The following is a 17,572-nucleotide window of genomic DNA, read 5'->3' as shown; positions in this document are numbered from 1 at the left end:
TCCATATCCAAAGTCCACTCTTGTCTGCCCATTAGAATTACTAGGGATGCTTGAATCCTTGGAGCTAATTAAACAGAATCTCTGGGGCCAAGGCCTGCTGAGATGTATTTTTTAAAAATTCTGCAAAATTATCTTGCCCAAGATATTTATTAACTACAAGGGAAGTTAGTACCTTCCTAATGTAGAAATCTAACAGTAAGCATCTTAACCATGTGATCAATGGTGACTGTTAGATTTCATCAACATCATGTATCCTGATATTATGCTCTGAGGATACATCACTTTTGTAGTATTGATGCATAACCTCAGTGAAATCAGAGAAAATACTGAATCAAACACAAATTGAGGAATATTCTACAAAATAACTGGTGAGTATTCCTTAAAAAAAAAAAGCGTTCTAAGTCATGAAAGACCAAACACTGAGGAACTGTCACAAATTGGAGGAGACTGAAGATAAATAACAAGTAAATGCACTGTGGGGTCTTGACTTGACCTTGGACTAGATAGACATCAGTGGGAAGGACTATACTTACTAGTTTGTATCATGTTAATTTCCTGGTTTTGATAATTGTACTAAGGTTATATAAGATGTTAACATTAGGAGACACTGGATGAAGACTACATAAGAACTGTTTTGCAACTTTTTTTTATAAATCAAAATTTATTTCAAAATAAAAACAAAAAACCTCTCTCTGCTTGGGAGTTTCTCAAAATATTTCCTTTTGCTTTACAGAAGCACAAGTAACAATCTAGACATTTACTTTTACTCTGGTGATATCTGAAGGACAGTGCTGGAGGAAAGGCAGTAAACCAGACCAAGGTGCCATCTTGTCAGAAAACAGAAACACTTGCAATGCTTTATGCACTTTGAAACATTTTCCCCCTTTATTTTGTTTTTCAAATTACAAAAGGTATATATGTTAAAACAAGTAAAACAATACAAAGACATATAAATTAAACAACTGCCATTTTTCCCTTCCCTACCAAGATAACCAATGTTAACACCCTGCTGTATATCCATCCATACTTTGTTCATATAAACATACATGCATATATACACATACAGGATTTTTAATTAAAAAAATAGATTTGTATACATTATTCTGCAATTTGCCCTTTTCACTTAACAATATAGCACAAACATATCAACAAATTAGCAGAATTCTAGCTCCCCACTCAAATAACTTTAATCACACATTTGAGATATCATACTTGGTTCATTTATGTATTTTTTTTTCTTTTTGGCTTTCATTTTCCCTCTCTGACTCCCTCAAACCAACCTATATCACCCACCTCCCTCCAACCCAATGTATACTCTTCAATACTTTTCTCCATGCATAGAAAATCATACACAAACATATATGGATACATATTTATCACTCATAAACACCTAGAGGCATTTTGTCACTGATTTACAAAAACAGGATCATATTTTACACACTTAAAATATGCTTTTTTCACTCAAGAAAACATTATGGAATTCAAGTCCACTAGCATGGTTTAATTTGTTCACCTTAGTGGCTATATAAACATGTTATGGAATGGATATAATTCCTTCCCTTTTCCAATTTCCCTATTGATGGGCATTTATTTGGATTCTAGTGTCTTCTTGCCACTAGGAATAATTTTATAATAAATATCCATATTCATCTGTCTTTACGTATTGGGGTTTTACTTCTAAGAGATTCCTCAAAGTGGCATAAGTACTTTAAATTATAATAGATGTTACCACATTGATTTTTTGAAAGAGCTGTAATGATTATGTTTCTACCAGTGGTGTATAAGAACCTTTGTTGGGACAGCAAAAAAGCAGTCCTGCTATTTTTTGTCAGTTTGATTGCACAGTTATCTCATTAGGACTTTAAATCTTTTTTAATGTTTATTTATTTTTGAAAGAGAGAGAGTGCTAGTGGGGAAGGGGCAGAGAGAGAGGGAGACCCAGAATCCAAAGCAGTCTCCAGGTTCCGAACTGTCAACAGAGAGCCCAACGCAGGGCTCAAACTCATGAACCTCAAGATCATGACCTGAGCCGAAGCTGGATGCTCAACCCCACTCATTATGACACCCCATCTCATTATGAGTTTAATCTGTATTCCCCAACAACCACTGAAGCTGAACATTTTTTGATAGCCAGCCAGTTGGGTTTGCTGTTTTTACAACTGTCTATTCACAATACTTTCCCATGTTTTGCCACTGAGTTATCTTTTTCCTGTCAATTTGAAAAGCACCTCTTCTCTGATTGGCTTTGCAAATATTTCCCTCAAAAATATCGTGTACTGGGGCGCCTGGGTGGCGCAGTCGGTTAAGCGTCCGACTTCAGCCAGGTCACGATCTCGCGGTCCGTGAGTTCGAGCCCCGCGTCAGGCTCTGGGCTGATGGCTCGGAGCCTGGAGCCTGTTTCCAATTCTGTGTCTCCCTCTCTCTCTGCCCCTCCCCCGTTCATGCTCTGTCTCTCTCTGTCCCAAAAATAAATAAAAAACGTTGAAAAAAAATTAAAAAAAAAAAAAATATCGTGTACTGACTTTGTTGATGGCACCTTTTGCCATACAAAAGATTATACTTTTATGTAGTCAAATATTTTTTAATAGCCTTCAAGTATCTTTTGTTGGTAAAGTTAATCTTCCCAACTCCTAGATTATACCTGTAGTCTCCTTTCATTTTTCCTTCAAGAATTTTATTATTAAACAATTTAAATCTTAAATCCACCTGGATTTTTTTTCATATGCTTTGGGGTATTAGTCAAATTTCACTTTCTTCCTGAGTAAAAGCCAATTGTACCAGAATTCTTTTAAAATAAACATTCCTTTCCCCTCTAGCCTGAAATTCCACCTCTTCCATATATGAGAAAGCTCATATACACTTAGGTCTATTTCAAGATTTTCCATTCTGATCCATTGATGTATTTATCCTTTGCCAATACTTTATTAATTTGATTAAAGTGACTTCATGTTATATTCTGACATCTGGTATGAAATTCTTTTTCATACTTTTCTTGTCTAGATTGTTAGGCATTTGTTCTTCCATATGGATTTTAAGATCATTTCACATAAGTTAAAAGAAAAAGTCACTGACATTTAGTGTAATTCCAAAAGAAGTACATGTAAGTTATTAGATATTTACAGAGAAAACTTAATTTCTATACTGTCTTTTTAGAAAATTACCTTTCAACCCAAAACAATTACTAGTCTCTTCATTTATTGATATATAATATCATCAAAAAGTTTCCCTCTTTTTAAATTGTTTATACCAATTATTTAATTTAATTTTTTTACTGCCTTCATTGGAAACTCCAACACAATGTTTAGTAAAAATAGACAGCAGTGAACACCCTTATCTCTAATACTATTAAATCCTTAATTTTCAAAAAATGGTTTCAGTATAAAATATGCTATAGGATTTTGGTAAAGTAACTCCTAAGTGGTTACTAAGTATTACAATTTAATTTATATTTTATTAGATTGGAAATGTTTGCAGATTCTATTAAATATCTTGTCAGCATTGATAGATCGCATCTTCTCTTTTAAACTGTTAATTTTATTGATTTATTTCCTATTACTGCATTGGCTCTGCATTCTTGGAATAATTCTTCCTTGGTCATTATGTCATTCTTTAGGTATATTGCTGAATTCTACTTGTTATTATTTTAATTATAATTTTTGTTTCTAAATTCATGAGTAAGACTGGCCTGGAGTTTTCTTTTTTCCAATTACCTTTATTTGGTTTTGGTGTTAAAACTTATTCTGACTTCATAAAATAAACTGGAGAACATAATCTATGGGCTGAAATACTTCAAATAACACTGGTATCAAGAAGAAACAATGAAATCATCTGGGCCCTGGAGCATTTTGCAATCCTAGATCTTTAATCACTTTTCCAAACTCTTCAATGGTAATTGTTCTATCAAGTTTCTACTTCTTGCAATTTTCCTAACTTCTATTTTGCAAGAAAAGCATTTAATTCCTCTTTTAACAACAGGTTGATCTAGATTTGTATGAAGTATCTTTTATCACTCTTTTGATCATATCTTTATCTGTGATTATTTTTTTCCCAGATTTTTATTTAAATTCCAGTTAATTAACATAGAGTGTAATATTAGTTTCAGGTGTAGAATTTAGTGATTCATCACTTACATACAACATCCGGTGCTCATGTGATTGTTTCCTTTCTCATTCTGGACCAGGCATTCTTACAGGAGGCATATCTTGAACAGTGTGGGCATTTGTTTTATTTGGAAGATGTGGCAGCTCAAGGAAGTAGATTTTTTTTTCAAGATTGGAATGATGAAACAATTTGGGTTTTCATGCCCAGGATATTCACAGGGAAATTGATAGGGAAGAAAAGTGGACATTGCTGAATTAATTTGCAAAAAGAAAAAAAAAAAACAGAAAAATTCTATCTTTGGTCTCTGCAAGAAACATTTCTGAATTATAAGACTCATATAAACACTGTCTTTCCTAATTTGCTGCAAAGGCATGTTAAGCTAAGACTAATAAAATAGAAGTAGTGCACAATATGCCAGGGCCACACTACTATTTGTCAAATAATGGCTGTGCTATCAAGTTTATAGGATTTTGTTCATCCAATATTAGGTTGTGAAACTATTCCTTAGCCTTGCCTGTTCAACATTAACAAATGTTCTTATTTTTTATATTGTTAAGACATTAAAAGACAATGGTGATATTTAGAGTGAAAAAGTTTGGTGAATGGCATTCTACATACTATGTGACAAATGTGCTTGATATTCACAAATCACATTAAATCCACATTTACATTTCCAAAATATAAATAATGCTTATTATGTGGCTCACTGTGGAATATGCCATAATATACCAATTCTTTTCACATATATTTTGTATTGTTATTCCATTAACATATTTGTAAACTTTCATAAGCCAGAGTGACCATGTTTATGTTTTATAAAGTGTTTTCTGCAATCTTTGTATAAAGTTTCCTATCACAATTAGAACATGACTCCCCTTATGGTAAAAACATTTTGTCCAAATTCATTAAATCAATGAGATTTCTCCTGAAAATGAATGTTTCCACATACAATGAAATAGGATACCTTGCTTAAGGCTTCCCACAATTATCATGTTTTAATTCCTATAGGCATTCTTTCTGGCATGAATTTTCTGGTGTCTACTGAGGTTTGGCTTCTGATAGAAAGCTTTGCCACATTCACTGCATCCATAGGGTTTTTCTCCTGTATGAGTTCTCCAATGTTTATTGAGGCATGATTTTTGGCTGAAGGATTTTCCACATTCTCTACAACGATATGGTCTTTCTCCTGTGTGTATTTTTCGATGTACATTGAGGTATGACTTCTCACCAAATGACTTCCCACATTCACTGCACACAAAGGGTCTTTCTCCAGTATGTGTTCTTTGATGTTCTCTGCGGTGTGACTTCTGAGTGAAGGCTTTCCCACAAAAAAAACATTCAAAGGGTCTTACCCCAGTGTGAATTCGCTGGTGTTTAATAAGGGTTGACTTATGTGAAAAGGCTTTCCCACAGTCAGTGCATCCATATGGCTTCTCCCCAGTGTGACTCCTCTGATGCCTAATGAATTCAGACTTGTAGCAGAAGGCTTTCCCACACTCACTACAGACATGGGGTTTCTCTGTAGGTGGAACCCTCTTACGTTTGTACACAAGAGAATTGGTTACTGTTGGTTTATACATAAGTGCTGGGTTGTGGCTAAAAGCTCTCTCACAGTGACTGCATTCCCAGAGTTTTTCTCCATTAGGTTTTCTATCATGGTTTGTATGCTGTAACAATTTCCCACATCCACAGCACTCATCTTTTTTTGAATAGTTTCTCTTAAAACCAATCAAGTCTAAATTATGGTTCACACTTTTTCCATAGGGGTCCCAGTTATTGGGGTCTTGAACTGAAGGAAAAAGATTAATGCTCAAAGGTGATATTTTCCCAAACTTATTGTTTTCATGGCTTCTTTCCTTGGGCAATGTTTTTTTGTTGATGAATGCCCCTTGTTTCAAAATCATGTCTTGCTGTCCTTTCCTCTGGACATTAACTTGACAAATGTTTTCTGGAGAAAATACAGCAAACCTTTCTTTATTCTATTATTATGATCTGGAATAAAATTACTTGAAAAATACCCTAAACATTTAAACAACACACAGCATATAAACAGACACAGCATGAACCATAACTAAATGCGGAGAAGGGTGCTGTATGAGAAGATTCACAACAGGCACAAATGAAATGGAACATGTCACAGAGTATACAAAGTTATAATTTTGAAGAAGATGGAATATTATAGACCAGTGGTTGGCAAACATGTTCTTAAAGGGTCAGAGAGTAAATATTTTAGGCTTTGTGGGCCATATGGTCTCAGTCAAAATTATTCAACTCTCCCACTGTATTTGGGGAACACAGATAGTATGTAAATGTTAAGGCACGGCTGTGTTCCAATAAACTTTCTTCACAAAATCAGGTGGCCAAACTATAGGCTGTAGTCTGTCAATCTTGTTACTGAGGAAAGGGGTTTAAGTGTCATATAGCACCTTGCTATTCAATGTGTGGCTCTTAAAAGAGGGAAAAGAAAGGCAGCTGATAGCCAGGTTACAATGTTTCAGGAAGGCTGATGAGCACAGTTTAATGAAGCAAAATACACCCCAAAGGGTACCAGTGTGTTGGTGTGACAGTTATGAGTACTGGTTCTGAAATGCGACCACATGAGTTCAAATCTCTGTTTGGTCCCTTACTATGCTGTATGTTCTTAGATAAGTTTCCTAACTTTCCTGTGATCGTTTCATTTGTAAATGGAGTAATAAAGGTTGGATACCTCACAGGTCTTGTAAGGGTTGAACGAGATGATATATGTAAAAGGCTGAGAACAGATCTGGCATATAGTGAGCACACACTGAGTGTTGGCCAGTAATTCTAATGCTGTTACTGCTACTACTACAACCAAGGTGGATGAAAGGTGACTGGTGGTAATTTCAGAGACATTTTGGAGAGAAGCACGAAAATAACTTGAATGGTATTTTCATAATGTAATATTAATTCAATTATGTGATTACAAAACCAAGAGTGAGTGGCATAAAGAGATGTGGGAACAGACAACACTGACTCTTCTTACTAAGTTCATGACTCTTGTGGAGAAGTAGTTCAGAGGCATCCTTAAGAGTAGGTTACCAACACTTGGGGTACCATGGGTTTTGTTGCAATATTTTACAGAGCTGCTAGGAAAGGGGCAGTTATTCTGAATGTTATAAGGAAGTGGTTAAGATGGGCCAAGCTCAGTCATCTCCTTTACCACCCAGTTGTCTTTGGTTACCTGAAATTCAATACTTCCTCTTCTGTGACTTAAGGAAACTAAAGGACTAAGGGATAACTTAAAGGATTAGGGAAAGGATGGGAAGTGAGAGTATGGGTATGGCAGGCAGGTCTGAAGCGTTTTACCTGGAAAGCGTGGGAAAAGGGAATAGGAAGGGACCAGCAGGAGCGGGGGAATGACAGAAGCTTATTTGTGAGAAAGCCTGAATGTGATGGAGAAGGTAACCTTAAGAGAAATGAAGGATTCTGGAGATAGGGGGATGGAGCAAGAGCACAGGGAGAGGTGAGATTTAAAGAGGAAAAGGAACACCTGGATAAGGGAGGTGGGGTGCATGGAGGTTGAAGGACATCAAGAAGGCTAAAGCTCTCAGAGAAATGTCTCCAGTGGCTTGCAAAGCTCTAAGGCTTTTGAAAGGTGGACTCAACAAAATCCCAAAGGTGCCAGCCTCCCATAGCACCTCTTGCTGGATTTATCATACTTACCCTGACAGTGGCAGCCCGAGCATGCTGCCTCACAAATCCACGGTGCTTCTTCCTGCTCCAGCTTGAGGATCACATATGGTTTAGTGCCTTCATAACCTGTTCCAGGGAAATGATCCAGGCCTTGGGCTGAGCTCCTTGGTCTTCAGGGCCACTCAGGCAGCATTAAAGGCTGCACAACAGACATTGGACTTGGGAGAAGACTGTACACACACCTTGTCCAGAACCCAAAAGGAATTAGTAACTCAGGACCACTGAAACTCAAGCCAAACTCACTGGGGCAGCACAGCATAAGGGTTAGGGATGCAGATTGTGCAGCCAGACTACTGGGGTTCAAATCCTAGCCTGGCTCTATTATGTACTTGCTGAATAACACTGGGCAAGTGACTTCACCTATTTGCCTCTGTTTCCAAATGTGTAAAATAGTGGTATAAATAGTACCTACCTCATGGGGCTCTTATGAGGATTAAATAAGTTAATATGTTAAAAGTGGCTGAAATAGTGTCTGGCACATAAAAAGTATTTGGTACTTCAGAGGCTCTAGGTATCTCAGTTACTTTTAGCAACTGAAAAATGAAAGGTGGTCAATCAAACACAATCTAAATTGTGTGGAGGAGTTCTTCTTACCCACTGAAACAAGGTTGCTATAGGTCTCCAGCATCACATCCCGGTACAGTGCCCTCTGGGCAGGATTCAGCCTGTACCACTCCTCTTGAGTGAAGCCCACTACCACGTCTTTGAATGACACAGGTCTCTGCTGAGGATGAAATGACACTGAGTCATGTGGGAAAAATGTAGCCAGGGGTAGATGGTATGGAATTTTTATGTTCCTAGGTCAGAGCTTATCATGATCATTTATCTACCGAGAATACCTTTTACATTCCTGGCTTTAGGCTACCTATGGTAGGAAAAATAACAATCTCACTGGAACCTACTGCCACATACACTTTGAGTCGACAGATACTGACTGAAGACCTGCTGTGTATAACCCAGTGCTGGTTGCTGGAAACACAATCATGGATGGTTCCTGACCTCAAGGAGCTGACAGCCCAGCAAAGAGCAATATGTAAAGCCATCAGGGTGAAAGTATAAGAGCTATGGTGGCAAGACATCTAGGTTATAGCATGTAGAAAAGTGTGACTGTTTCAAAGGCTAGTAAGGCTTCAGAGCTACGGGATATGTGGAGCTGAGTCTCCTCTACAGAAAGATGAAGAAACTACAGTCCTTGCAGAGGGAGCAGCATGAACACCGGCATGGGAGCAGCACAGTGATTTTAAGGGCTACAAGGCACTCAGCAGCAGGAAGAGAATACAGGGGCCTGTGGGTGATGAGATGATGGACTTTAAATCAATGGAAATATCAAGGAATAGGTGTGTATAGAAAGCACATTCTAGAAGGCATGTGGTGAGTTTCCTGCATTCCACATCAAGTGGTACACCAGTAACTCTAAGCAGACTGAAAAGTTAAGGGTATATATTGAATTCCTAAAGTAACCACTAAAATTATAGTGCAAACAGGTATACTGAAGTAAACGAATTTCAAAAATATTTAATACACACACACACACACACACACACAAGAGAAAAGAAATAAAGGAACAAAAGGCGATAGGACAAACAGAAAACTAAATACTAAAAGAATAGATACAAATCCAACCACACCAATAATTATATTAAATGATATTAAATTATAATATAAATTAATATAAGATTGAACACTCCAAAAGGCAGAGATTGGTAGGCTGGATAAAAAACCTGCCTAAAGAAGTACAGAACTCACATAATTTGAAAGTGAATGGATAGAAAGAGAAATGTGATGGGGGGGATCTGGAGAGAAGTGAAAAGAAAGACCGTAATAATGCAGGTGGAAGATGATGTTCACAAGTAGCACAGTAAGACACAGTGAGACAGAGAAAAGAAAGAGTAAAGAAGAGCAGAACCCGAACCTGAACTGGTTGTGGGGAGTGAGTGAAAAGGGGTAAGGGTAACACCCAGGTGTCTCAAAGCCAACTGGGTGATGGTGGTGGTAAATCAGAAGTGAGAAAAACAGAAGTGAGAAGCAAAGAGGATGTGTTGTTAGTCATGTCTGGGGACACATGGGTGGAGACACTTAGCAGGCAGTGGGATGGACGCAGGAGTCTTGTAGCAGAAGCAAGATCAGGAAGGGAGCTAAAAGCTCTGTGAGCCATCAGCAGAGAAATGGTAGCTAAGATTGTTAGTGTGGGATCTCTCTGCAGGGAGACAGGATGAGCAAAGTGCCTAGGCCAGAGCCCCAAGGGACACTAAAGAGTTCAGCTGGAGACCCAAAGAAGGACCCATGGGTATTAACCTAAAGAGGGCACCTGTGATATTAAGATATATTAAGAAATATATATTTGGTCTTCCTTCATGGTTCCTAGAACAAAGCTTCTTAAACCCTTGTAACTTCCTGAGTAATAGGGATAATAGGAGTATCTTTTGTTATTCATAACAAGCCCCAGTCAAGGATACACGAGTTTATGCTAATGACACAGATGGGGGCTGGTTGCCACAGGAACTAGCCATGTGATTAGAGGGTTGGAACTTTCAGTCTCCTTTTCCACCCCCTCTAGATGGGGGTGGGTGTGGGTAGTACTGGAGATTGAGCTGATCCCCAACCCATGATTTAATCAGTGATGCCTACAAAATGGAAATCCCATGAAAACCCTGGAGGGCTTCCAGGTTGGTGAACACATCTGGGAGGATGCACACCCCAAACTCCACAGACAGAAGCTCATATGCTCAGGACCATTCTGTACCTTCTCATATGGCTTTCCATTTGTAACCTTTATAATAAACCTATAATAGTAAATAAAGTGTTTCCCAGAGTTCTGTGAGTCACTATAGCAAATTATCAAAACTAAGCAAGGGGTCACAGGAACCCCTGATTTACAGCTAGTTGGTCAGAAGTTCAGGTGACAACCTGGGATGCAATTAGCATGTGGGGGGGGGGCAGTCTTCTGAGACTGAGACCCTAACTTGTAGGGTCTGTGCTAACTCTGAGTTGAATTAAATTGTAGGACACCTAGTTGGTATCCACAGAGAATTGGAGAACTGTTTGGTGTAAGGAAAAGTAATCCTCTATTCCTGTGAGTAGAGGAAACTAACTATGATACATCTTCAACTGACTGTAAAGAATGAACCTGGCCCAAAGAGAGGTCTGATCTTTGCACTCAGCTCCTGGGAGTTAATCTCTAAGCCCCTGGAATGTTCTGTGTGATAAGACTGCCTTTGTTTACCTGGGGGCTTTCGGTCACATGAGATGGTCTAACAATGTGATTTCTGGTGGGGGCTTTGGGTCACAGGCATCAGCTCAACCTCAGGAGGTGGCTGTACATCTCTTTGAAAAATGTGGGATCCTACAGTGGCACCTGAGCAGTGGCCCAAGCAGATGGGCTGGAAGGCAGGACCAAAACCAGGGTGAAGCCATGGATGCTGGTACATGAGACCCTAAGGCCCATACCAAGGCCATGTACATAGTGGGTAACAACCAGATATCCTCTCTGATGCCAGAATGACATACCATGGTAGAGGGAGAGTAGCAATCAGGCTTTTATCACAGAGCATGGAGCCTGGGTCAGTTGACAGCTCTGGGTTGATATTTCCCAAACAGAGCTAATTGGAATGGGAATGAGATGGGATGGGATGGAATAGAACAGAACAAAATAGATGTAATTTGGCACCCAAAAGGCCATGTCATTTTCACCAAACATAGGACGTAACATTAAGGTTGTAAAATTAGCATGGCTTAGTGATTGAGTGTGAGAGGGAGAAGGTGGGGAGAAGTCAAGGGTAAATCTCAGGGTCCTGGTTTGCCCACTGTGATGGTACCATTTCCCGAGGTGGAAAACTGGGGCACAAAAAGATTCAGAGACTTGTGCAAGGTCATACAGATAGTAAGAACTGGGATTAAAATTCAGCAGTCTGGTTCCCAAGTGTGTGCTCTTATCCAGTATATGGTGCTGCCTTCCACACAGAAGGGGGCAAAAGGTGCGATCTAATTTAGCAGAACAATAAAAAAGCATCTTCTGATTTCAACCTCAGTGAAGTCACCTGGGATCTTGGCCAGAAAAGTTTTAGTAAGGTGGGAAGAAAGGATGTTGGACTCAAGAAAGAATAAGAAACATGGGATGCCTGGGTGGCTCAATCAGTTGACTCTTGATTTTGGCTCAGGTCATGATCCCAGGGTCGTGGGAGTCAGGCTCCATGCTCAGTGTGGAGCCTGCTTAGGATTTTCTCTCTCCCTGCCCCTCTCCCCCACTCACACACACTTTCTCTCTCTAAAAAATAAAAATTAATTAAAAAAAAAAGAAAGAATAAGAAGCAGGATATGGAAACACCAAGAGAAGGAAATCACCACAGGAGGCGAAGGAGGCCAGGGGAGAAAGGCAAGGATTTTTTGGTTTGGAAGTGGTGATGGTTTCTAGGGTTGGAGGCACTGATGGTGGTTGTAGGGACAAGGGAAAAGATCTGGGAAAGGGGAGAGGATGAGTCTTCAGAAAGAGATATCCCTGCTGGAGGGAGGCCTCCAAAGAGGTGGAAATGCAGGAACTCCAGGGCTGAGGGGGTCTTGTCAGGACACAGGGCCCTTCACAGTCCAGAGATGGTGAGGAAGGTAGGGGGAGCTGGGAACACTTCACACTGAGACTTGCTAGGGAATAAGATGTTCAACTGTTTGCTGCCAAACTCGTAAAAACAGTTAAGGGAATGACAGTAATTTAAATACTGGAGAGCTCATCTGTTCCCCAGTCTAGATCAAAGCTACAGATACCCTGGATCAAAATCAGGACTTCCATAAATGTAGAGGAAGCTTCCTGCCTGTCCCCTCTGAAAAGAAATAATATTTGTATTTTCAATTACTCTAACTGAAATTTAGCATTTTATTCCATTACATATGTGGGCCACAAAGCACAGAGGAGTTAAAACTTCCTGCAACCCTGGGGCACCTGGATGGCTCAGTTGGTTGAGCTTCTGATTCTTGATTTTGGCTCAGGTCATTATCTAATGGTTCATGGGTTCAAGCCCCATGTCCAGGTTTGTGCTGACGATGCAGAGCCTCCTTGGGATTCTCTCTCTGCCCCTCCCCCACTCATGCATGAGCATGTGCTCACTCTCTCAAAAAATACATTTTAAAAACTTAAAAAGAGGGGCGCCTGGGTGGCTCAGGTCATGATCTCACAGTCTGTGGGTTCGAGCCCCGCATCAGGCTCTGTGCTGACAGCTCGGAGCCTGGAGCCTGTTTCCAATCCTGTGTCTCCCTCTCTCTCTGCCCCTACCCCAGTCTCACTTTGTCTCACTCTGTCTCTCAAAAATAAATAAATATTAAAAAAAAATTAAAAAAAAAAACAAAACACTTCCTGCAACCTCAACACAGATTGTGGTCCCAAGTACTAATATGTACCACCTCTAGCATATTTTAACTGGAAAAAAAGGGGGTAGACCGTATGTGTAAGTATCTTGCCATTGTATCTACATGTAGAGAGAAAAACTGTGGTTTTCCACCCAAATCCCCCTGAAGGACCAAGGTATTTCTCCCAGCTGCTAGAAGACTGGCTACTGCAGGCTTCAGACCTTTTGCAAACCGCACTTGGTCAAAGGGAGGTACCCCACCCAAGCTTAAGTCCCCCACCACGGGGCAGAAAACCAATGACTGATTGATTTCCGAATTAAAGGCCTCCTTGGCTCCATTCAGGACAAAGTTGGAGTTGGAGGGCCATCCCAATTTCAAAGCATCTTGTAAGATCAGCTGGTGCCGTTTAACTCCCTCTGCCTAATCCTGCTTCCCTCACTCTTTATAGGTGTTCCAAGAGTCTCCCTACTAAACTTCATGTGTGCAAACCTCCATCTCCAAGTCTGTTTTCTAAGAACCCAATCTGTGACAAAGTATATATGCTTGAAATGCACATATTTTTTCTAGAACAGTTTCCCAAGGGAAACTAGGTTACTTAAATGTCACACTTACCTGGTACTCAATCATTTTCTGTTCTTGGAAAAAGATTTGAATCCTGTGAAGACAGAGATTGGGGGGAGAAGGAGGAGAAAGAGAACAGAGCTGTGAGGGACCAGGCCCATCCTGGAACATGCAAAGTCCCTATGTAAATCTTGTATAAAAACCTATGCTTTAAATCACTGTGGTAGAAGAAAAAATATAGGGCCATTCAATTCAGAATGTGAATGCATAAAACAGACCCCCCAGGAAGTAAAAGCTGCTACCAAGTAAGTGAAAATTTATTTAAAAACAAAATCCTTAAAACTTAAATAACTGGCCCCATGGAGCCACGTTCATGCTCTGAATAAGATCACCTTTGCACAAGGACAATATGTTTTCTCTTAAAGGCAAAATGCTTGGGTTTTACCTCTTATTTACTTTTAAAGTTTGCACTTTAGTTCACCTACTAGTTTTTATGAAATCCTATATTTAGGATGCTTTTTCTATAATAATGTTATTATTATTTTTTTTATTATTTTTTATTTATTTATTTATTTATTTTTGGGACAGAGAGAGACAGAGCATGAACGGGGGAGGGGCAGAGAGAGAGGGAGACACAGAATCGGAAACAGGCTCCAGGCTCCGAGCCATCAGCCCAGAGCCTGACGTGGGGTTTCGAACTCACGGACCGCGAGATCGTGACCTGGCTGAAGTCAGACGCTTAACCGACTGCGCCACCCAGGCGCCCCTAATGTTATTATTTTTTTAAAGTATAAACTGGAAAAAGGCTTTTGTAACTTATTACAAAGAACTTAAAGCAAAATAAAATAACTGCATAACATTAGTAAAACTAATAGTTACTTAAACTATGGCACAAATGATTACTAAAAGCTAAACCTTGTTATTCATCTGGAATATTATTAAGTGTTGTCGTTAAATAATTTTCAACGAATGAGAACAAACAACTGTTACTTTTTTTTTTTTTTTTTACTTTTTTTTTTTAATGTTTATTTATTTTTGAGACAGAGAGACAGAGCATGAACGGGGGAGGGTCAGAGAGAGAGGGAGACAGAATCCGAAGCAGGCTCCAGGCTCTGAGCTTTCAGCACAGAGCCCGACGCGGGGCTCGCCCTCACGGACCGTGAGATGATGACCTGAGCCGAAGTCGGACGCTCAACCGACTGAGCCACCCAGGCGCCCCAAACAACTGTTACTTTTTAAAAAATTTTATTTATTTCTTTTGAGAGAGAGAGAAAGAGTGCAAGCGGGGAAGAGGCAGAGAGAAGGAGAGACAGAATCCCAAGCAGGCTCCATGATGTCAGTGCAGAGCCCAACGCGGGGCTCAAACTCACAAACTGTGAGATCAGGACCTGAGCCAAGATCAAGAGTCAGATGCTTAACCAACTAAGGCACCCAGGCGCCCCAACAATTGTTATTTTTAATTAAGGTGTTTAATTAAAGAGATAACTACGTGGCTTAAATTAAAAAGGGTAAATCATAGTTTAAGAGTATAAATATTTTACGATGTACTTGAATGTTTAATGTTAAAATCATCAATGGGATAACTCCTGATTTTAAAAATTATATCTTTTGTGGCTGTTCTCACTGAAGTAACTTGAGGTGGTGTCATCCCAACTAGAAAAACCTGCTAGTACCCAGATTCTGATCTCTTCCACTAATTTCACCAAAAAGGAACTAAACCTCCTTGGGAAATGGCTGAGTCCACATCTGGAGCAAAGAACACAAAATGCATCTCTGTAATATTAAGTGCCAGAAAGCAAAGGCACTTCTTCAGTGATGGGTCCTGGCAAAGGGACAGAAGGAGCCAGCCTCACAGGCTCTAACCATGTGAGAAGGAGTGCTAGTTTCAAGGGGAAAAAATTCTTTCAAAATGAATACGTTCTCCTGGCTTTGTTTTACAGAAGTCTTTTCTCACTAATCTACTGACAAATCAATCATCTTTTGAAAAAGGAAAATAATTTTAAAGTGCTGGAAATATTCTCTGTCATAATCTAGGTGGTGGGTACATGAGGGTACACATGGAAAACTTCTTAACATATAATGCTAAATGAGTTAATGATTTACTTTTAGCAGACAATAAATATCCACTCTCTCTTAATTGTATCAAAATGCTTTGAAATATTGTACAGGTCAGACAACATAAGTCATATACCACAGTTAGTGTGAAAGAGGCATTTAGCTGTCCTATCAGTAATAGAAGGACTGAGCAGTGAGCTTATTATGCTTTTTGAAATATTTTTTTCTTTCCTGAGGTATAATTTACATAAAATAAATGAATCCGGTTTAATTGTATAGTTCAATGAGTTTTGACAAATGTATTCACCCACATAACCACCACATTATCAGGATATGGAACATTTCCAGGAACATCCTGTTCACAAGATAGAATAATGAATTTGTCTTAATGATGCTAAGATTAACTACTTAGATTCCTGTCTCTAGAATAAAAAAAGTGATTTCCTTGAATGCTAAATAAAATATAGATACTTCTTTGCTTAAAAAATAATCAAGTTATACCAGTAAGTCAAAAAAATAGTTTTAAAAAAAGGAAGATCTACTGTTTGAATTTCATTTACATGAAGGTCAGAAACAGGCAACCCTAACCTATGTCACCGCTTTGACTAGGCACTGCTTGGGAGGGGTGGGGGAAACCTTTGGGGTGCTGGAAATGTTCCCTATTATGATCTGGGTGGTAGGTATATGAGTGTGCACATGTGGAATGATTCATTAAGCTACACGCTGTTCTCTATGCACATCTCAAGTTAAAAAAAAAAAAATCCCATTATTTAAAAAATATATGTGTAGAAAAACTTTTGGTATGAAATACAATAAAATGTTAGTGTTTCGATTTGGGTGGCAGGATGTTTCTTATTCTAATCTGTAACTGAAACACACACACAGGTACATATTTCATTATTTACAGATCATTATTCCACTGCTTTTTTTCATCATGAGGGAAGCCACAGGAGGGCTTTGAAAGCAGGAGAAGGTTCTCTGAGAGAACTGAACCATCCACTAGGGACAGAGCTGGCAGGAAAGGCCTAAGGCCCAGCAAGCTGGGGCAGTTAATCCAACTTTGGAGAACTACTCAATCCTCTAAAAGGGTATACTCCCTCCCTCACCCTCCTGGACTGAGCTACTCAGCTTTGGCCTGGTCTCCAAGGCTGCAAGGTTCCAGCTGAGTGGTGGTGTGGTGAACATGTCAGCAAATGGGTATCTGGAGGCCTGTGTTCTGTGGCCTGGGAAAGTCACTTCCTTCACTTTTAAATAAGATGGCAGCATCAATGTATGCAAAAACCATTGGCAAAAGCTGGGTGAAAAAATAGGGTATTTCTATAGTATCTGAATATCCCCCCCCAAGATATTTATTAATTATAAAATGAGGGGGCGCCTGGGTAGCTCAGTCGGTTAAGTATCTGACTCTTGATTTTGGCTCAGGTCATGATCTCACGGTTTGTGAGTTTGATGTTCCATGCTTTTAGCACGGAGCCTGCTTGGATTCTCTCTCTTCCCCGCACTCTCTCTCTCTCTGCCTCTCCCTGGCTTGTGCTCGCTCGCTCTCTCTCTCTCAAAATAAGACTAAAGTGAACTTAAAAAAAATAGCAACTTTGCCTTGGAGAAACCTGGCAGATATCACCTTAGCCTTAACCTTGTGATATTAACAAGTGATGAGACATATCATCATGTGCCCCCTGATATGATACACTGTGACGGGCACAACGTCCCTTCCGTGATATTCTGCCCAAAATGAACACTTGAATCTAATCATGAAGAAACAGACAAAATCATACTGAGTGACATTAATACAAAATAGCTGACCAAT

The 17,572-nt window shown here is 39.4% G+C and overlaps 1 protein-coding gene across 2 annotated transcripts in view; it reads right to left on the bottom strand.

Annotated features, from left to right (window-relative positions):
* The window catches only part of ZNF568 (zinc finger protein 568), a 166,859-nt gene that overhangs the window by 136,468 nt on the left and 12,819 nt on the right, over positions 1-17,572 (bottom strand). For both annotated transcript variants that reach the window (XM_058709368.1, XM_058709369.1), the window contains exons 3-6: positions 13,762-13,804; positions 8,410-8,536; positions 7,786-7,881; positions 2,510-6,049 (exon numbers count right to left, since the gene is read on the bottom strand). In XM_058709368.1, the coding sequence (XP_058565351.1) occupies positions 5,097-6,049; positions 7,786-7,881; positions 8,410-8,536; positions 13,762-13,804 (1,219 nt within the window). In that variant the 3' untranslated portion in view covers positions 2,510-5,096. Of the gene's footprint in view, positions 6,050-7,785; positions 7,882-8,409; positions 8,537-13,761; positions 13,805-17,572 lie in introns of those variants that run through there.

The sequence above is a fragment of the Neofelis nebulosa genome, chromosome 17 (assembly GCF_028018385.1).
Source record: "Neofelis nebulosa isolate mNeoNeb1 chromosome 17, mNeoNeb1.pri, whole genome shotgun sequence".
Lineage (NCBI taxonomy): Eukaryota > Metazoa > Chordata > Mammalia > Carnivora > Felidae > Neofelis > Neofelis nebulosa.
Note: the sequence above shows the minus strand (reverse complement) of the source record. Positions and strands in the feature narration are given on the sequence as shown.